The sequence below is a fragment of the Macrobrachium nipponense genome, chromosome 39 (assembly GCF_015104395.2).
Source record: "Macrobrachium nipponense isolate FS-2020 chromosome 39, ASM1510439v2, whole genome shotgun sequence".
Classification (NCBI taxonomy): Eukaryota; Metazoa; Arthropoda; class Malacostraca; order Decapoda; family Palaemonidae; genus Macrobrachium; species Macrobrachium nipponense.
In genome coordinates, this window is record NC_061099.1 from 3,957,441 (window position 1) to 3,980,348 (window position 22,908).

General features: G+C 35.4%; 1 protein-coding gene across 4 annotated transcripts in view; it reads right to left on the bottom strand.

The window, feature by feature from the left end:
- Positions 1 to 1,451: 1,451 nt before the first annotated feature.
- LOC135210049 (uncharacterized) overlaps positions 1,452 to 22,908 on the bottom strand; it is a 73,385-nt gene continuing 51,928 nt past the window's right edge. For 2 of the 4 annotated variants that reach the window (XM_064242840.1, XM_064242841.1), the window contains 7 exons: positions 18,915 to 19,108; positions 18,032 to 18,181; positions 17,486 to 17,704; positions 16,989 to 17,205; positions 15,269 to 15,415; positions 14,081 to 14,191; positions 1,452 to 11,165 (listed from right to left, as the gene is read on the bottom strand). In XM_064242840.1, coding sequence (XP_064098910.1) covers positions 11,074 to 11,165; positions 14,081 to 14,191; positions 15,269 to 15,415; positions 16,989 to 17,205; positions 17,486 to 17,704; positions 18,032 to 18,181; positions 18,915 to 18,989 — 1,011 coding nt within the window. In that variant the 5' untranslated portion in view covers positions 18,990 to 19,108 and the 3' untranslated portion in view covers positions 1,452 to 11,073. The other 2 variants (XM_064242838.1, XM_064242839.1) reach the window with 2 other exon arrangements.

Below are 22,908 nucleotides of genomic sequence, written 5' to 3' on the forward strand. Positions count from 1 at the left end.
TACTCCCTTTTTCCCCGAGAGTCCATTAAGTCATCCTTTTTAAATTTTTTCCTAATATTTGAATCTTTAATTCATATATTTGATACTTTTTATTCTTTTTATTTTTTTTTATTCTCGTTGGTGCTCTTACTAAGGAACTTACAAGTATGCGACGAGAAGTAAAGACCAACGTACTTACATACACTGTATAGCTTTTGTATTGCTTCACTAAACTTAAAATTTATATGAAACTACCATAAACGGACATAAGCACTTACCATAGCCTTACTGCCGGATTTATAAATTAATAGCTTTTCACTTTATTGACATTCATAACATCTGATAATACTTCTAGACCGATGTCACGAAACCTAAATTCTTCTAGACCCGACGTGCAAGTGTGTGGTTCTGCGACTTCTAGGTTGGTCGGAGGTATCCTGGGAGTCAAGGACGCGTTAGATAACTAAAGGATATTAATATAAAAGAAACAATAGATAACGGAATTGATAATAACTATACATAATGTCTACGGTAACTAGTGTAGTAAAAAAATAGGCAACTCAAAACAAATATTAGCAGTAAAAGGTAGATAACTGTCACTTAAATGCACACATGAATGCTCTATAATCACAAATATTAACTCAAAAATATCTTTTAATATCAAATTAACTCTACCTTGGGAATACCGAGGGAAGTTGAGACCACTCCTGTGATGGATGTCCAAGTGGTCAAAAAGAGAGCAGCTGCAGCACGGGAGAGAGAGAGAGAGAGAGAGAGAGAGAGAGAGAGAGAGAGAGAGAGAGAGAGAGAGAGAGCTAGTTTAAGTGATAAACCAAATTTTGAACAACACAAGAAAAATATAACTTGACGCCTTATATTTCATAAACGAAAAAAAGTAATCAAGAAATGTGACTGAGAAATGAAAATTAAAAGAAAATTAATAGTAATAATTGGAACAGTTCAGATTACTGCAAAACTATAAGCTGGGGAACTTTTGGAGTGATTGGGCATTGATAAAAGATCAAACAAAGTAAGGATATGAAGCACAAGTATCGAAATTTAGGTGGGAAAAACACCCCTGAGTTCCACCAAGAAGTAATAAGGAGGTTGGAAGCAATGCGAAAGAAAGGAAGTGGATATGGAGGCAGAATAAAAGGCTATAAGGTGGCTGCAGCTATGGGTCAAAAAGACGATGTAACCATCCTTTCGTAATGACTACAGTGCATCATGTGGTGCAATAAAAGCACTAATTTCCTACAAGAAAATTTGGGAAGAACTACTGACAGCAGTACAAACATAATTGTGTGTCTGGGTTCATTGGAATGCATGAATGTAGGTATCATATAACTGATGTGATGAAACACTCTTAGCAGTTATGAACACGATACCTTATAATAAATGAATGCACTTATTAAAAGACAACAGATTAACATTTTAAAAAGGTGACAGGAAAATTAAAAGAAACAAATGCATCAGTTCTGTCTTTTATTATCAATACAAACTAACCTAAATGCAAATACAAAAACTCTTTCTGAAGCTACAGAGAACAATTTTGCTACTTAATATGAAACATATTCAGAGCTTGAGAAAAGCTCCATCTGATGACATAATCATTCTGGTAACTTCACTCATGATGGGAGTTAATTTTAAGGCTGTGCAAAACAAATTTTGTTCGTTGATGTCAAAGACATCTGCCATTGCTGTGGTAATTTATTCATTTCGTAAATCGTCAAAATAACATCAAACTTTACTAGCTTCGGGAATTTAAAATGATATAAATACACTGTGGGAGAGTCAAGGCAAGTAGGTAGCCAGTCATAATATTACATGCAAAATTCAACTCCAGAAGAGAAACCTCTAACAAATATATTAATCAATAAAATAACAATGAACTGTATCGAAATATAACTTGTTACCAAGAACAAGGAAGCTCAAAATGTAAATTCCTCTAAGCTCCTTCACCGGGAAAGGCAGACTACAAAATTAAACCCTAAAATCTGACAATTCAACTGGGAAAAAAAAAAGAAGTTTAATCAGACTACTGATTTAAAAATCTTGGCTCTTATATGGTTGGCCAAAGCAGATAATTCAGTATGAGATCACCTATAATAAATTAAGTATGGGCATCAATACCCAAGACACAAAATATGATGTTATACAAAAATTCATTATGATACAAAGTGTGGCACTGTATAATGTTTTACAGGTATCTACTAGACATTCAGCTGCAAAATGGGAAGGAGAGAAACAGTGGCTGACTCATTCCAACTGAGATTAGTCACCAATTTTACCTCCAATGTTAGCTCATGAATAGTTCACTTTTTACAACCATTCAAAGTCAAATTTGCACTACATAAAAATGCAATACTTTAATCACCGAAAGGCAAGACTACTATGAACCAAAATATTCATAGTACTTTCTTTCCTTGCTCCTTTTTTTAGCTGTTTATTGCTGCACTTTATTTCCATGGTGTATATTTGATTTGTCTTGAATATATACATACAATGAGATGATATATTCATCAAAATCATGCATCAACAAAATGGGCTTAGAAATGTTAAAAAACACAGTGGACTGAGGTGCAAAATGCTCTATGGAAACTATAAAGGTCACAGTCAAACACTGCAATAAAACAAAAACAAAAAAAGATGAAAGGGAAATCTTTCATTTAAGGCATAAATGGCTTTTTGTGTAATGCTGATCAGAGATTTCAAAAGTTGTCAACTAATACTACGAATTGAATTTAAATCACCATAAATGAAATGTCACTAAAACATTAACTTTATTACAAGAACAAACAAAACTGGTAACAAGATCTCTGCATATACACTACAGTCCCTTGACATATGTGCAATTTATTCTATCATGAAATTCATTAATGTCATCATCTAGGGACAAGGTTCTACTACTGTTCTATAACTAAAACGTCTATAAATATGGATTAAATATACTAACTCTTTAATCATCAGATGCCTAACTTCCATTTAGAAATATAACTGTCAAATGAACCTGTCTTATCAACAAAAGAATGGTCTAACTGTATACTATGTCTAAACCCTCGGCTTATAATCAGATTCTTCTCCACATACATCAATTATTAACCAAAGGAAATCAAAAGAGACCACTAGAAATGGATATTTAAAATATATATCATACGTACATCATAATGAAGTGTGATACTGATCACACTCAATGGAAAATATAGCCTAACAGTAAAAAAAAAAAAAAAAAAAAAAAAAATATCTGTAATAAAATAATCACATCTGTAAAGGAAGTTCATTTTTATAAAACAATCTAATATTTACGACACCGGTTTTCTGATGAAATGACTGAGGACAAATAATATCCCTTGAAAAGCAGTCTGTCTGATAAGTCCCCACTGCCCTAAGCTCTTAAGAAAAAATATAATGCAAAACCCCTTCCTTATGACGTTTCATGAAATTTACTACTGCAAACAGAATTAAATCCCCAACTTGACAAATCCTGCATATTAAGTAGATTACACAATTTCATAACTGAAAGTCTATTACAAAATACAACTATAGCGGCAACACATCCCGAGACGAAATCTGGAGCAGAATTTTCCAAATATGTGATTTCCACAGCACTCTCCTCTCCTCATTGTAGTTTAATCATTTTTATGGCATGTCAAATCTAGTTTCCCATTTATAAAAGCACTCGGGTCAAGAAACGGAACACATCAGTGAAGGCACCAGTACAGTATCAATGCGTAAAAAACTGAAGATCCACAGCTTCAGTTAACATTCTTTGGCTCAAGACACTCCACAATTTCTGCTTCTCAAACATGCATGGTTAAAATCCATCATTCAGCAAGCTATTATGAATTCATACAAGCAACATTCAAAACAAATCAAATGGTTTGTAACATCGACACTCATACAAAATTGCTTAAAGTGTATACATATGGATATACATATGGACATGGACACTGGTCCACAGTATTTCATAATAGTGTTTGACTCGACACTTCACCATTTAATTACAACAGAGCGTACCACTGTCTGTATAGCAACTGTTAAAACTTCAGATAAGAAGATAGCTAAGTTTCAAGCTAGTCATTAACATTAATCAATACCACTTGTGAAAGAAATAGGATTATTTGACTAATGAATGGTCCTATGTACATTGAATGAACATGCTCATTAAAAGACATAGAGGGAGAGAGAAACAATACAATTCTTCACAAAAGTACGTAGTATACTGTATAATCAGATGTTTAATCTATAATGGCCATCATTTAAATCTCCCCAAAGTAACAAGGTTTTGTGCTAAATTTTGTTTCAGGGTCTTCAACATTACCGTTTCTTAATTCATTTATAACAAGTACATGAGGGATCATCCAGGTTTCTTAGATATAAATACAAGTCAGTACCAGTGTGGGTACCCTGGTCTTTAAAAAAAAAACTTGCTGGGAAAGTCCAATAATGTATTTCAAAATATCATTGCAACTCACTGTTTCTCCTTTTAGTCTCTGTAAAGTTTTCAGTGTTTCACCCCTTACCCAACATGATTATCTTCTTATTTAAACAGAAAGTATTGAACACAATGAAATGGTAGTAAAAATGTCCTTTCTTCTTGATCTTCAAGGCCTTCAATTTATTTTTCTGTTTCTTGTGCTTTCATATATTACGCTGGAACTTGGCTTTAGCAAGTCTTTATATATAAAATATAAAACAAGCCATATTTTAGTAAAATGCAAATTAAAACATAATGCACTGAAACCATTTCCTCTAAGGAGTCCTTGGAATTCAGTTATCTGCATAAAATACAAGAATATTCATATTCTGTATTTACAGATCCTGCTGTTTTATAGTATTAACATACAGTAATTATGAAAGTTGCAATGAGACGATGACTTAATTATGTTTTAAAACTTGGTTAAATACAATTATCATACCACTTATTCTACAAAACCAGCCACTACAATACTTTGCAAGCATGTGTTTCAAAAATATAAATGTATATCACAAACAAATACTGCAGCAAAGAGAAGTCTGCTTACATTTCCAAACCAAGGCAAATAAATTTTAACCATTTTTTCTTAGTATCTGAGAACTACCCAATACTTTGTCTCTCTATTACCACTAATGACTTAGGAATTCAGAAAGGATATAAAGTAACTCAGAATGCAGATCTTTTTTCCATTTGAAAAAGCTTGTAAGCCTTCAACTTTCAATGTCCATTTAAGGTAAAACATTTAAGTCTTCTTCCATAAAACACAAAGGACTGGTGTCAAATTAATCTGTACATCAACAGAGGTGTTCTTATAGTCAAAAATGAAAAAGTTGAGAGGCAAGTCTTGACTGGAGAAATTACATCTTGAATTAAAAAGATCTTTTTTGATATATCACTGCTCTAACTTCCTAAATCATGGTGTAAATCTTATAATAGTCATATTCCCATGAAACTAAAAGTGCAAACTAAAATGCTTCCCTTGCATACAAAGTAACAATATTTACTATTAAGAGCTTTCCAAGTTACATGTCACTTATACAGCCATGGTTTAGCATATTAAGAGTCCAGCACAATGTATCTAGCTTGTTTTTGGACCGAAAAGGTCAGTTCCTATCAAAAGAATTGAAAAGTACACATGTGTTTCAACCATTTAAGATACTAAACTGAAATGTTTCAAAAATTCCCTTTAGAAACTGCATGCATTACAATACATATGAAAGAAATACACGATTATATAAATAAAAGTGCAATGTACTCCAAAATGAACTAATCCAGTGCAAGGGAGCAAATACAGTCGCCACTGTGAGTGGTTACAATGAGCAGGATTACAACACATAATTTTGTAAGTCCTTTCCTTCGGGTAAAATAAAAGAAAATAAACAAAATACTTCACCCTAGCCTCAAATGCATTTCATTAAACTTCCTACATTCAATATTGAAAAAAACACTAAGCTCACTTTATCAATGAAAATTCATCAACCAGTAAAATAACAATATTATTGTGCTACAGTTGTCAGTACTTAAATATTGACGAATGCAGAAAAATATGTGGAAAAACTGATTATCACAAACTGCTACAGTTTCTTGCTGAACACAAAGCAAAATCCATCTAAACGAATTTATTCTTGAGTTTATCGAACAATAATGTTTTCAGGAGGCACTAATTCTTATTCAGTTAAGAAAAAATTAGTACCTGTAATTACTTTAATGTTCCACCTCAATAAACAAAAACTGATTACAAGGTTTTGATGTCCCGGGTGTAAATACAACATAAAAAATTCTATCAAAATCTCATTTCTGAATCTTGAATACATATAAAGTCTTGCTTTTCAATTCAAACTTGTTTTGTTAAGCTCAACAACAATAAAAATTCAGCATGTACTTGGGTTCACTACATATTTCAGTAAGGAACATGTGCTAAAGGAAATATGCAAACAGACAAAACCATGAAACAGCATTTACTGTATATACTATACCTTTTTCAAAACCTACTGTTAATCATTCATTCAATGACATGAAGAAAATAAATGCCATGATTATTGTAAATTTACAGCAACCTCATTGTGAGTTACAAGGCTACACATGGAGATTGAACCATGGTTTGTTAATCATAATAACACTAGAAAAACAAAATTACACTCAATTCTCGAAACCGGGGAAGAGAAGTAGTCAAGAGACACCAATCAATGTGGAGATCATCATTCACTGGACAAAATGGTCCTCTACCAAATCATTCCTTCCTTTCTGAACAGGTGACTGAAAAAGCACACATACACAAACATACCTATGTATAACTGAAACTTCATGAATGTTACATCATGGATTTTAAACATTATAAAAACCCTTCACCATCTGTACTCCCTGGCATCACTGCAAAATTAGAAAATAAAAACTGAAACTCAACACATTAAAACAATAAAGCTTACAACACGAGGTGGGCATCCTACACTACTGAAAAAAAAATCCATGCTTTTAACTCTGAATGGTACACCAGCTAGAGTTAAATTTTTACCCTCAAAAGTTTGGTTATCATATTTAAAAACAAACAAGAAGGGTTTTTTACTCAATTAAACAAATATGTGGAAGAATGCTGAAGTATCTGTTATTTACATGATCATTACTTTATACTTGTCCTTTCAGTTTTTTTATAACAACTAAAGACTTCACTCTTACTTAAAACATACACAGTATCTTATATACAATGCACAACTAAATTCCTATAAGATCCCATGGGTTTCAAAATGCTTTAGTGAATTCGGCCTCCTTGTCAACTGCCAAATCTTTCTGTCATTGTGATGGGGAATATTCGCATAAAGGCATTTTTATTTTTATTATTACTAAATAGTTTAAGGCCAATGACTTATGATTATCAGCTCTAATGGTGCTGGCCTGAAGGATATGGTCTTAGGTATTGCATAAACTAGGTTACATTGTGAAGCAATTGTACACAGCATCCACCAAATGATGATAAAATGCATAATCAACCATTAAACAAGTGAAAGGACAATACAATGCTCAGTACTTAAAAAGTGCTCAGATTGAAATTATGGATAATGAACCCTGTTAGCTTCACCGGCTTATTAATCTAAAAGCAAGTGGAACTTAATTTCAATGCGAAAAGAGCAAAGAACTGAGATAAGGGTACACACAAAAAAACAAGCCTATCCTCCAATAAAACTTCTATAAAATCTAACTTATATTCACTCACTTAAGAAAATGACCTGCAGCGTACATTACGACAAAATAGTATATAATGATGCAATCTTATCAAGAAAAGTGATAAAACGTACTCCTTCAAGGAAGGCTGTGATGAATCTGTAACTTTTAAGATTAACCAGATTATATAAGATACTTTAACATACTATTTGCAAACAAACCGAGGTTTTACTTCTTTGCATTATAGCTGGTGCTTCCATTCCTTATGGTGGATCAAGCGCAGTCAGGCTTTCATAAATATGAATGTATCTATTGACAAATGGGTTCTTCTTAAAATAAATAATTCTGAGATGTTTCTAGCTCTGAATAACTATGGAGCTGAATAGGTGCTTCAACATCCCACTGCAAAATTATATAAATACATTCCCCATGGACCTTTAACCCCTTAACATAATCTAAACAGAAACAAGTAAGGCAGTCCCCGGGTTACGACGGTCTCGGCTTACGACGTTCCGAGGTTACGACGCTTTTCAATTATATTCATCAGACATTATTTCCCGGGTTACGACGCATGTTCCAGGGTTACGACACCTACAACGCTCATCTGGCAGATGAAATATGACACCAAAAATGCAAAATAATCGATATTTGAAGTTTTTTTGATGAAAAATGCCATAAGAATGCAGTTTACATAGTTTTCAATGCACCCAAAACATTAAAAGTAAGGTTTTCTTAGAATTTTTGACGATGTTCTGGCTTACGATGCGTCTCAAGAACGGAACCCCCGTCGTAACCCGGGGACTGCCTACTTCTTATAACTAAAATTAGGACTACACACAATCGCAAGTTCTCTAAAAATTTCATATGGCTTTGCTACTCTTCTCACGGCAAAATCCTGTTTTTCTTTGAGATCAATTCGCATAAAATGATTCCAGAAGTGGACAAAACCAAATTTCGTTAAGAGAAAAAATATACCTATTTACTATGACAAAAGAGTAAATACTGAATGATAAAGATAATGAATAACTCAGGTAACTGATGATGACATGGAAGAAATGAATGACTTGTTTTAGAGATTAACAATGCTGGTAAATTCTGATAAATATGAAATGCTGGAACTACAGATAAAAGCACACGACAGCAAAAGTTTTGTCTCTTAACAATATAAAGCTGCAATCTGTGCCTGTTTCATCTGCCACTGGTGGGGAAAGTAGTCTCAAGCCAGATGAAAAAACTACCCGTAGGGTTTTAGAGGTTTATAAAAATTGAGGTTGAAGTAGTATAAAAATGACAAAAGCAACTGCCTTATTTGTTATAACCTAACGTAATAATCAAGATATCTTTTGAAATATTAACTGCATTCCAACACACCACATACAATTCCATCTCTATCATAAGTACATTAGCTGGACTAGGTGGAATTCTGCATCTCTTAAAGATGACTGTTATTGAAACATCAGTATGGCAGACACCAACCAATCATTTCACACTGGGCAAAATAACTAAGTGAAAAAAGAGAGAGAGAGAGAGAGAGAGAGAGGACTGGCATTTTCTGTAACTACGTTAGAAAGTTAAACCAGATCTGGAAAGGGTTAGTGTCTGCGTCTGCAAAAAAAGGCTTGCATTACTCAGTGACAAGTGTGCCTAAAACTTACAATCTTGAGAGTTAGACACAACTGAAACGAGGGATCTGTAGCCGAGATGAAGCTCTCGAGACCACACACTATTCATACATGGTGACGCTTGGCAATGAACTCCCCTTCCATTAAAAGGGCAAAAATGCTAAAAGAAGTGGCCTATGAAAGAAAACTTCATGAAGTTGGAAAGCAATGAATGTGGATCTCAATTTCCTCAAAAAGTTAGTAAGTAATGCATACAGATGTCAACAAAACAAATATAAATAACAATACATTGCGGATCTTATATTTTCACACTAATGAAAGGCAAAAGGATGCAACACTGACACAGCATGACCCCTGAAGTAACATCAAGGCTTTGAAGTTCATATCCAGGGAAAATAAAACAAAACTTATTCACAGATATACCTTTGGCCCTTGACTTAAAATAGAATTTCTGAAAACACATAGCTGAAAAATATTAAAATACAAAAATTTGTGGTCTGAAAACTCGGGCACCAAGCTTATCAACATACGGTATCATGATAGATAATGTATACAAAATATAAATAAAAAAAGCATCCTTACTATTTATATTACTACTAATATTGTACTGTATTGTACCTAAACCACACTGTTAAGTAACAATGACTTAGGTGCAACGGTGACATAACCTATCCTTATCAAAGACTGTTATGTCATTGCAACTGAAAGGCTCACTGAAACTCTAAGAAAAACCAAGCTAAATTTACATTTAAATAAATGAAACTTTTGAGAGAAAGAGAGAATGGATTTACAATCCTCTATTTATGAATTTAAAATCTGTATTGCATTTACAATTGAATCTGTGATTAGAGCTTCTCTTGCACGTCACTACAGAAAAACAATCATTCATCTTGCATAATAGAAATTTTTAAACTGATTGTGTACATCACATTATTATTAGTAATGACTGTGCCTCTTAGTTATGTACTTTTACAGAAAACGTTCAACAACCACATTTACAGGTTTTATGAATTATAAGTAATGCCCATGTTACGACACCTGCATCATTGGTAGATTACCCAAAGAATGATGACTTACTATAAAAACAGAGATGGCAGTTTTTTTTTCTAATTCTTTGTTAGGGGGAGGAGGGTTGATGCATGGAGGGGAGAGCTCACCCTTATCCTGTACCGTCCAAATGACAGCCTGCTGATCCTTTTCCTAATCAGGTATGGTCTATTTCATCCACCAGTAACAGATAAAACATGTAAAATAAATGGTTTATATATGACATTGGGAAAAATTCTCATTCCTAGGTTGCATAAAAAGTTCGTGACAACGAGCAAGAGGAAGCTACAAAGGCAGGAAAGGGAAAGATTTCTCATGGCAAAAAGACCGCCTGAAGTAACTACGTACTATTCAAAATGAAATATGTTTTCATAAAACACAACTTACCACCATGCCTTTTCATATAAAAATAAATACAAATAAACATGTCCAAGTCCTTCAGCATCATCTACTGTATATTCTGTGAACTCTAAATAAAACCATAAACATTCTTCAAATCTACGATACAATCATTTCACTTTGTCACTACGTACTACGTACACCAAAATTGAGTGTCTCAAAATTTATTATTATTGCACTAGTTATGTTATATACAACACCTGGAATGGAAACCACTTCCATCACATGTCTTCGTACACTAACAAATGTATCCCTTACGATATAACTTAAAAATATGATAAATCTTTCCAAGTTAGGTCATAATAAAACAATTACTCTGGAACTCCCGCAACAACAGAAACCTGGAGAAATGACAAAACATGAATGATATTGGCAGTGCTGAATAAGAAATATCTATGTAAACTCACAGTACTGAGTCCAGCCATGGCTTGGGGAACCCAGACGCAGAAGGCCAATAGAGTGGTCGTGTCCCGCAGAAACCAAATCTGTTACGAGAGTTAAGGAAGAAGCCACAAAATGTTTATTAGGAATTCTGAAAACAATAAATTTATAAAATTACTGTATATCATTATCATATAAATACACTGTATTGTATTATTCTAAAAATAAATAATGGAGTAGAGGGAAGCTAATTTGAATAATAGTTGATTGTGAGTTAATGAGATGTCACAAGACATTTCTGGGAGATATAAGTGATTTTTATTTACTATATTAGTGTAAGGGTATCCAGCACCTCGTTTATTGTTTTCTTTTCTCGGACAATCGAAACAGTTGTTTCCCTGTGAGGGTCGTCTCACCTCATTTGTTGGAAGAAGAGGTGGAGGTATGGTAACGTCCAACAGCCTGTGTTTAACTGCTTGAGTCAGTAAGGTATGGAGACCTGAGAAGGTTTTAAGCAGCATGGGGGTTTTCTTCAGTCACATTTGGAGTCCGTAATGGCTATCTGGTACAGGACTCAGGACCTGCAGGGTTAAATGTGAGCATCAAGATGTCCTGCTGAGCCAGTTTTGTCTGGGTTAGCAGCTTCATCTGCACTATGTTGAGGACCACGGCTTCTGAACTGCAGCTTTGTCTGTGTTCTCCTGAAGGACAGCTTCATCTGTGTTCTCCTGAAGGACAGCTTCGTCTGCATTGTGTTTACAGCTTCGGCTGGGTAAATGTCTTCAGGAGGTATTCTTAGTAGATCTCTGCAAGTTGCCACGGTTTCCTGGGTGTGGAGTGTCCTGCAGCATTTACTGTAGAGGGTTTTGTGCCTAAGGTTTTCTCTAGGTTTTTATTGTTAATGTTTAAAGCAATCAGGAAATTGAATTGATACTGTGTTTTTCTGGCATAATTTGTTAACCCTGCTTTTGATTTTTATGGTCCATCATTGTCAATTTTTTTCTATAATTGTAACCTTTTTATGTTGTCTCTTATTAACTAACCGCTCGTACTTAGGTTACTATAATAATTATAATGGCATTTTTGTGAGCTTTTTAAAGAAGCTGACGAACGCAATAGTGGTTCATAACAATTGGAGACCTTGTTCTAGGATCAGTTCCGTATTGTTTGGCAGGATTGCGGTCGACATTGGAGGAGAGAGTAATTACAGTATTTTCCTTTAGGGTGATGAGGTGTAAGGGAATTTAGCACCTCATTTATTGTTTTCTTTTCTTGGACGATCAAAATGGTTGTTTCAGGTTGTTTCCCAGTGAGGGTGGTCTCACCTCTTGTTTGCTGGAAGAGGAGGAGGTACAGTAATGTCTGACAGCTAGTGTTTGACTGCTTGAGTCAGTAAGGTACAGAGACCTGAGGTGGTTTTAAGCAGCATGGGGGTTTTGTTCAGTCACGTTGGAGTCCGTAATGGCTAGTATTTGGTTTAGGACTCAGGACCTGCAGGGTTAAGGCGAGCATCAAGATGTCCAACAGAGCCAGTTTTGTCTGGGTTAGCAGCTTCGTCTGCGCTATGTCGAGGACCACGGCTTCAGAGTTGCAGCCTAGTCTGTGTTCTCCTGAAGGGCAGCTTCATCTGCGCTGTGTTTGCAGCTTCATCTGTGTTCTCCTGAAAGCTTCGGCTGGGTAAATGTCTTCAGGAGGTATTCTTAGTAGATCCTCAGGTGTTATCTCTGCAAGTTGCCACGGTTTCCTGGGTGTGGAGTGTCCTGCAGCATTTACTGTGGAGGGTTTTGTGCCTAAGGTTTTTATTGTTAATGTTTAAAGTAATCAGGAAATTGATACTGTGTTTTTGTGGCATAATTTGTTAACCCTGCTTTTGATTTTTATGGTCCATTATTGTTAATTTGTTTCTATAATTGTAACCTTTTTATGTTGTCTCTTATTAACTTCTTGTACTGAGGTTACTATAATAATTATAATGGTATTTTTGTGAGCTTTTCAGTTACTGATCCTTTATGTAAAGTAGTTATTTTTCCCCGGCTTACAAGGAATGTTTATTTTTAGTTAATGATGTACTGACTCAATCTTTTTTTATTTTTAAGATTAAGCTGATTGTTTGCTATTTGTCTTATTTGATGACCTTCAGATCAAATAATTGATGGTATTCTTTGATATGTTTTTGCTTTGACACTGATATTTTCATGTAAATATTGTATTTCAAGCAATTGTAAATTCTATATATAATAATAAATTAGTCTTAAGGTCTCTGTTTTGTGTTACTTGGTTTCGTCCTCCTTTATGTCTCAATTGCTGCCAGATTTTATCTGTCCGGATACTTTTTCTTTTTTCTTATTTTTTTTTAAAGAATCTGATGAGCTCAATAGTGGTTCATAATAATTAGTTATAAATTAGCCACATTTACAGAATACTGAAGGATTTATTCTTAAGAGAGAACTAAAACTTGGATAATGGTACAATCGAAGAAATTAAACAGCTATGTGGGAAGAGACCAAAGAGAATTGATGAAAAGTATTAGGCAGAGGGCAAAAGATCACTGCAAAGAAATTTAGTTTAATCTAAAGTATGTTATGCAAGACATACTGAAGTCTTTCCCCCTACTAATTGGCATGAATAAAGAGTGGTGTAAAGATGTTAGAAAACTATTTAAAACAGATGGCTTGCACCATGTGATAAACTGATGACTTTCGCAAGGTGTAATTGAAGAATAAAATTCATGACAAACTACAGTGGGAAGATTGTGCTATAAATGAAGAAGGCTGGAAAACAACAGACTGAGAAAGTTCAGCCATGTAGGAAGATGTAACAAACTGATAAACAAGGGATGGAAGAAGGCTTGAACCTGGTAGAGGTTCAAATAAGAGCAAAAAACAGAAAAGAATGGAGAGATTTTGTAATGATGAGTTAAGTAATTTTGAAGATTATTGAACATATACAGTACAGTATAGACATTGAGTAATGCATAACAAACATTAAAAAAGCATCAAATGTTTTGATAAAAGGATACATTCATTGTAAGGAGAGATGTCCAGGTCCATGATGGGAGCGTTGTGACTATACACCTGACCGACATTTTGATGTCTGTCAGGATAACGGCGATACCTAGTGATCATCTTCCCTGTTTGGTGAAAAATACTCAATGACAGAATAGGCAGGTAAGAGACATGATGAAAATTGAACAATAACGAAAGCATCTATTATAAGTACACTGCCCTATTTTCAGTGGCATTCAGTGCCAAATGAATCAATACTATAGGGAAAATAATTATCTAATCCTATAGCAGCTTTGGGTAGCATCATGACAACTACATTTTGAGTCTCATATTGGCTTTGATAAATTATCTACACTAGAGCAATGTGATGCATACATATGAAGCACCGGATAAGCTCAAACAACAGTAACTTATCAAAGATTACAATTATAGATATGCTAAGCCATAGTCACTCTTCTTATATTGCAATCTTACAATAATCAAGAAAAGGTTTCTTTTGACAGTCAACTTGATTCAATGAGCCACCTATGCAAACACCAGGTTTCAACGATGTTACCATCTCACAATCAAAAAAGACTTTTGGCAAAAAGACTAGCTCTGCCTCAACCTAAGAGACAAATTTCAAAATTGAGATCTCTCTCTCAATAGTACTCATTAACAGTTGACTATGATCAAACCTCCATTTCAACATAAACCCAAAATCAACATATGACTTTATGATACAAATTTCAAGCTACATAACTACTAATGAGGATAATGAGGTGCCTCATTACTGATAAATGTCCCTTCTACATTAAATTCTTTGTAGGGGTCAAAACCATGACATCTGTACTGACAAAAAACTACAGTTATATCTCTATGTCGTATTTGCCTCATTTGATGTCTCCACTTGACCAATATCCCAATGTTTAAGACAGTTCCCAATACTCACTGTCACACCTACATCAGGCACTGGCAAAAAAACCTACCCCACATTTAAAGGATAATGAGGCATGCCAAGCACTATCTACCAACTTCCCAAGGAAATACTTATATCTACTGTCACCCACTAAAATCCATTGACAAATAAGTTACATAAGGGCAATTCTAAATTCATAAATACCCAGTTACAATTGACGTTATCTCAAATTTCTGTAAAAGTTTTCCGATCAATCAATGAAAATATCACATTAATTAGTTATTGTAGGTAAAAAAAAATATACCTTGGGCAGTGTAAAGCAAGCCTCCGCTGTGTGAATACCTCATTCGAGTCACCCGGTTTGGACTAACGGGCTGACTCTCCCACTTCCAAGGTCGTTCTCCTACACACCAACACACAAGACCTTCCCCAGTACTAGCCATCATGACACCTGAAAATTACAATAACAGTGTGAGGTAATCAAAGAAAAGAAACTTTCACAGAAAAATAAAAATGAGCTTGTATATATGCAAAGTATATTTCTTATAAAATTTAAAACACTCCTACTTCTTAAAGAACTGGAAGCTAGTACAATATTATATATAAAAAAACAGGGTAACTTACTTTGTAATCATTTTCAAGAACAAAAATATCTTGACAACCAAATACAATATTGGTAGTATTGCAAGATAATGTATTATGTATGGCTCCCAAACAAGCAAACAGAAATATTTTGGTACACAATGAGTGAGACAATAGAAAAAGTGAAAACCAATGTAACCTTATTTTATCCTATAAAGAAAAGCAAGAACTCTCTCAGCCTTTACATACCAAAATAAAGCAATCATGGCCAAGTTGACATATATGAATGATCTTGTTTTGTACTGTCTTTACTATTAACAAGTAACACAATATTACGTACTTGAAACCTTTGCAGAAAATGCAAATAAAAGAATGTAATTCTTTAAAAAATTTTCAACATACAATTTTTCTCAATATAACCTATTTGTGGATCTGCAAGAATCCCTGACAGTCTAATTATTCAAAGAAGACCTCTCAATCATCATGGCACTTGAGACCATGGTTACTCAAGTCAGGGCAGACCGTCTCACTTCCTAGTAGTCTGAGTACCTACAAAATAATAGAGGTACTGGAACGTGGACAATAAACAACAAAGGTAATGACTTTGTATTAAGAATATATTTTTATAAATGAATAAATCTGTTTCATCACACAAAATACCATTCTTTACACCCTTATCATTCAATTACATCAGTTCTACAGCTTATCATCCCATAAAAAATTTTAGCTCCTCCAAAACTGGCAACACTAATTAAGAGCCAGGCTAAAAAATCAATAAGCAGCACCCCAGGCCAGGTAAACTTTGAGGTTGGCCAATTTAAGTAAAGGGGAAGATATGCAAATGCATATAAAAAACTAAAAAATCTTCCATACCTTATGGGCCCTCTTTTACAAGACAATCATAAATCTTACCAAGTTATACATGTTTTTTCTAATAAATAAATTTATTTTTTGTCAAATTATAATTACAGCTGATACAATAGAAAAACAGATAAGAACTAAAATCAGTAACAAATTCTGAATATATTTGTTGTAAAATATATACTTAATTTTACTGAGATCAAGGATGAAGTACCTTTTTTGGATTATATGTCTTTTCTAATATTTCTTTGTTTTTCTTTGTAAAATTACAAATATTACTGACATACTATAACAAAAGATAAATACTAAAACCAAATTGAACCCCTTGGTATATTTATGAGCAAATTTATAAAAAGCCATCATGTGGGAAAGAGGCAATATATGATCCCTTGAAGTAAAGATTCCAACTGACCTCTGAGCTGCCTGTTTCCTTGATCTTGGCTAGTTAAAAAGTTGCCTTTTGTGAATTTATGGGCTATAGAAGCAATGGCACCTCATTCCACCACCGAAAACCTGTTATTGCTACTCATATATGGGGGTCCGTCCATTCAGTTAAGAAAAATAAGTACTAATGCACTTACTTGGGTATCCCTGAGATACTGTTTTGTTATAAGCCTCAGGAGAAGGGGCCATACATGTTAAAGGCGAAGGTGCCGTAAAGGAGCACAATGGACGTCCATCCACACTGTTCACTTTCATCTGTCCCACAGAGGAACCTGACACGAGCACCATCTTCCCTGATCCCCAGGGCCAGGAGCCATCTAAGAAGCAAATGTCATTGATACTGTCTTCATGGATCTGAAATGGACATAGACATCTATTATGATGCAAACATCTTATTTTACACAATGATCGAGCACTGAGGGTTCAATCAACCATCATGGATAAATGGATACTTTACAATAAGTAACTACATAAAACACCTTGTCAATGAAAAAATGTGAGGACAGTAATAACATTTTACAACTATACAATATTGTGCTTTCACCAATAAAACGATAATATTTTCGAGTTCATGAAAAATAACACAGTACACTGTAAATCCTGTATACCCATAAAACCTCATTAGAAAACTTACATCATAAATGAAATCAAGTGGCAATGGCATGCGAAGATCAATAAGAGTAATTCCTTTTGTATTAACAGTAGCACAAGCTGCAAGATAGGGCATATCAGGGTGCATCACAAGAGGCTGGCGACCTTCACCAGGACTGGCACAATTGTCATATGCCAGTACTGGATCTCCTCTCTCAACATCAATAATGCTGACTTTGCGGGACACAGCTGTGGCAATGACCTGATGGGAAGATGAAAATCATTTTTCATACATCATGTAAAACCTCAGTTAGGAAGGAATTCTAATCATTTTTAAATGATTACTATGTTTATAAAACATAGGATATTTGCAATCTTTACTATCTAAATTATCCAGAACAACTTATGCCAACAACACAGCTTCACTTCACAAAATATCCACAGAATACACAACATATAAACAAAAACATTAAGTTCTTCCAGCAACAGGCAGAGAGAACATTTCAATTTGACATCCAACTTTGGTGAAGAGCTCATTTAGAAAAGATAAATAAAAATCTACCACCCTTTATCTGTACTACATCATTACCTTTGTGCCATCTGGAGAAAAGGTCAAGGAGTTAAGAGACCGAGCAAGACTTAAAGCTGTAAGCTGGATTGTACGAACAGACTCTCCCCGGAGGGCACTCAAAATCGCTATCTCACCATCAGTTCCTCCAAAGGCGAAAGTGTATCGATCCTGGTGAAAAAAATTATGGTTATCATTAGCTATTTATAAAGCATGCATTCCCACTGGACAAGCAAAATGCTATTAACTTGCATTGCAAATTTTCACAGTAAAGAATGCCCATAAATAGAAACAAAAGATAAGGTCAAAGAAGAAAGATGCCAAACTGAATGTATATGTAATTATCAGTAACAAAAAGATAATTTTTAATATAAAATATAATTACCAAGAACAAACTAAATCCTAAGAGTAAATCAATAAAAGCTAAAATATGTAGTTATCAATGGAAATGGTGCTTGAGAAGACACCTAACCAAGGAGAACCACCCAAAACAGCAGAGGTACATTGCACAGTTGAACATCTGCGAACATTGGTTAATAAATGTGGCACTTGAAGTAACTAAACAGTCATAACAATAGTGCAAAATAGATATCTAACCAATTAAGCAGGGGACAGTTAGTTTTAAATACACTGTACAATATTGTATATTTACTGATACCAGATGTTTTCCAAATTGGTATCACCTATCAAAGGCATTAAGAAAACTTTGATTTGTACTTGAATGGGAACACTACTCACAAGAAAGTCTCTCCAACACTCCCTTACAAGCAAAGTATTGCTACTATTATAAATGATGCTGGCACTTGTTTTATATATTCAAAGCATAAATCTTCTTTTTTTATTAATTCAAATTTAGTTACACTGAACACAGGTGTATTGTAGTGTTAAAAAAAAGGGTACTCACCTTGGGACTAAATGCAATGCATGTGGGAGAATTACTCTTTTGCAGCAGGAATTTCGTGGAGCCCTCCTCCTGCATCCTACCACGCTTGTTGACTTGGATACTATCATCACCAACACCACACACACAAAAACCGAAGGCTGCGCCACACCATCAGACAGCAGAAAAACTAATCATGTTGAAACTGGGGCTCCTACCTGCATAAAAATATTAGTGAAGTAAAATCATCTGAAGCTTTATCAACGAACATAAAAATTATGTACATCTTACCAGAACACATTTTAACTTGCATATTTCCTTAGGGACTATGAAATAACAGCCATTTACTCATTACTTGGAGAAAAAAAAAAATGAGCTTACTCCAAACTAAGTGTTACATCCTACTAAGTTGTAAGAAATACAGGGAAAATAAGCAGAGGGAGAATTCCCACATCTGTCAGTGGAAAAAAGGCAGCTGTCAATTAACCAAACAATCCAGGCTTGGGATTCCCACGCTTTACTGGGTAAAAGTCAGAGGTAGTAGGCATTGCATGCTGCATCAGTGTGAGAGGAAACAAACTCCTTCTGTTTAGCTGCTTACTTCACTGCTTCTCTTAATGCTAAAAGGACCATCATTTACTATGTTGCCAAGAAAAACTATACATTTATATGCAGACGGTTGAAAGACTTCTGGTATTGAGAAGTTCGTCATCAAGGTACATACTGTATTTCAACATAAGGGTGTTGCCGCTTTGTGCCAGGAGTAGAAAGCACTAAGATGACAGCACTTTTCCTACTGCAGTAAATTACTGAAATGTGGTCAAAAAGGTCTTCAAACAAGTCTAAACTATAATTTTCATTGCTGGCTGGAGGAAACAGCCCCTTCAAGGAATCCTGTGAACCTAAATGTATGGGTCCTTGGATGGTGCTGACATCTAGACAGCAAAACTAAAATTGTTTTTGGTAAAATTCAGGGGCAAGTTTTAAAAGAGGAATATACAATTGAGTTTATATGCTTACAAAAACTTAAAATATAAGCCTGAGCTGAAAGTAACATAAAGGTGGGTACACACGTGCGAACCGAACCTTGTATTGTAAACCGATTCTTGTAACAAAAACGCAAGTGTGGACGGTTCCTCGAACCCGCCCCAACCCCGAACCCGCGAGGTTCGAGGCTCGGTTCGCCCTCCGTCCCGCCAATTGTCGGTTTTTGGGCCCCGCATCAAAGGGAGGTCTCTTTGAACGTTACGCCATGTGTGGACGGGACCTGTATTACACGCGTAACAACAGAGGTGCTGAACTTGTTAACACCGACTATGAACACGACCGTCCATAGTAGAGTCCTTGTTTTTGGTCAGTCAGTACGTATATGTCTACTATGGCTGATTGAAGTGACGAAGAGGTCCTTCAATTTATTAGCTATTACGAAGAAAAGACTTCTTGGAATCTCAAGTCAGCGAGTAATTCCCGACCACTGTATTCTACCCTTCTAGTATATAACACTGATTGCCACCATCTTCTTTTATTTCGCTTCATCTTCGTTAAATAATGTGTATAAATGTACGCGGCAGCTGCTACTTGCATGGTGGCCATCGTCGGTAAACAACCCGGACAAAGACAGACTGGTGATCGCAGTGGATTGAAATGAAGTTACGTGCTTAACGTGGTTACGGTTCGTCCTCTACATTTTGACACCTTGTAACCGTATATGCGTTAACTCAGTTACGCATACAAGGTTCGGCTCTCACGTGTGTACCCACCTTAACATTCTATCAAGTATTCAGAATTATTAAGTATTGTACATTGATATAACACCAATGGTGAATCTAAGAATGGAAACAGTACAAGATTTATTGGAGAAACAAATCCACAGCTACGTATATATATATAACTACATATATTTAACGATAAAACTACAGTTTTATTGTTAAATATATGGACATATACATAATTACATTGTTAAATATATGGACATACACATAATTACATTTGTTTCTCCATTTTACATTGTTAAATATATGGACATATACATAATTAGATTTGTTTCTCCATTTTAAGACTCATGCTACTATGAATACTTTTTAACAAGATTTACTGACCGACAGTTTTCATTGTGATTGAATTGAGCCACATGTTCAACGACCTATATTGCATCATTAACTGATCTTCTTCTAATCTAATGTGTAAGGGTTAGCAATAACTGCTACACAAGACTCATTAGTTATATGCTGTAATTTACTGTAGTGCTTCCAATGCCAATTACCTACTACTTGGTAAATATGACCAATAGAATTAAGGTCCCAACAAGGCATGGTGCAATACAGAAAGTAATAAACCAAATGACAGTGAAAAGTCCTCCATAGTTCGTTTTATGAGAGCCTAAGGAAGGGTTCCCTGGAGCACCTACAGATTCGCGGGCCCACTCGACCGCCGACCGAAATCGGCAGAAGAACACCAAAACAAATATGGGGGCGATACCAAAATAACAACAAAGTAGGGAGCGACTACATATCCACGGAAGATCGATTTTTGTGTGCTGTCAGTAAGGCCGTGGCGGAACGGCGATTCGCGCCTTATCCGCATATTTAAAGATTCTTGGCAGCACAGCATGTTCTGGCAAGAGGTAATGTTGCACTGTGCGCGCTAGCCACAGGGGTTACAGTAAGGCCGTGGTGGAACTACGGGAGCTCCGACCGCCGTGTCAGCCTTCACATCAAGTGGCCTGGGAAACTGGCCCAGGAATCTGTAAACAGACAGCAAGCATTCATCCGTTGATTGAACCTGAACATCAGCTAGGCCTACCTAACTCTTTTACAGTGATGTGGATCACTGCAGATGACAATAGATTGTGGAGGGGTAAAGACAGTACTCTCTCAATATTTATGGGTTATCCAAAAGCTACTCCATTTAGGGTAAAAACCGCATGCTACAGGGGTGGACCATGTACGATCAGCGTGAACAACCCCCAAAAAAGTACATTACCTATAACGCGTCCTGACATCGGAGATGGGCATCAGTCGCGACTTGTTGTTGGTGAGAAACGGAGCTAAAGACCTCTACTCCAGTGTCAGGACGCATTATAATGTACTTTTCTTGGGGTTGTACACATTGATCGTACATGGTCCACCCCTGTACCATGCGGTTTTTTACCCTATTACCAATAACTTGTCCCCACATTCCATATGGAAAAAACATCAAAATGTAATCATTTGACAACTGATGTTACTGAATCTTGTACTGCATAAAACTCTTAGGCTATATTAAAGCACAGAATTACACTAGCTTGAGTTGTATACCACAAATGGGTTGAATTACTATATATTATATTTCACCTTAGTAGGATAGCCAATGCCAACAACTGCACACTGGAAAAACCGTTGTTAGGCCTAAACTATACAAAGCCATGTGGAGGAAATTCTTGGCTTATCACGTGGGCCATTTCCCACAATAGACCTACTCAAAACAAAATTAGGTAGGCCTAGCTAAGATTATAATAACGAATATTAAAGGAAAACCCGTAAAATAGGCTAGGCTGACCAGGACCTTACAAATTAGCCTAGTTAGGCAGCCATGGCTTATTCCTTGCCACGCAAGCCTCCTCCAAAACATATGAAGTTACATCCTATTGAGAAAAGACTTCTTACAAGAAACAAGACTCCGAAATACGATTCCTAAATATCCTACAACCAGCAGAAGCGACTCACTTCAGGTCGTCCTTCTCAGACCATCTTGTTTAGCGTAGCGAAGGAATTCCTTAAAGACGATAATCTTGAGTATTTCTAACCAACAGCGTTTCTTTAGGATCTCATACACTTATTAATGTAGTATTCAACGTCAACTTCACTTATTCTAATGTAAGCAACTCACGGGAAGGTGTGAAATTGATGATTGAAGTTCTTTTGTTTATCAAAACAAGGCTGAGGATGCGTTGTGTGTTGACAATGACGTCACACACTCATTCGAGGTCGTCCTTTTAGGGTTTTGGACGCAAGACATTGATTCAGTTATTAAATTACAC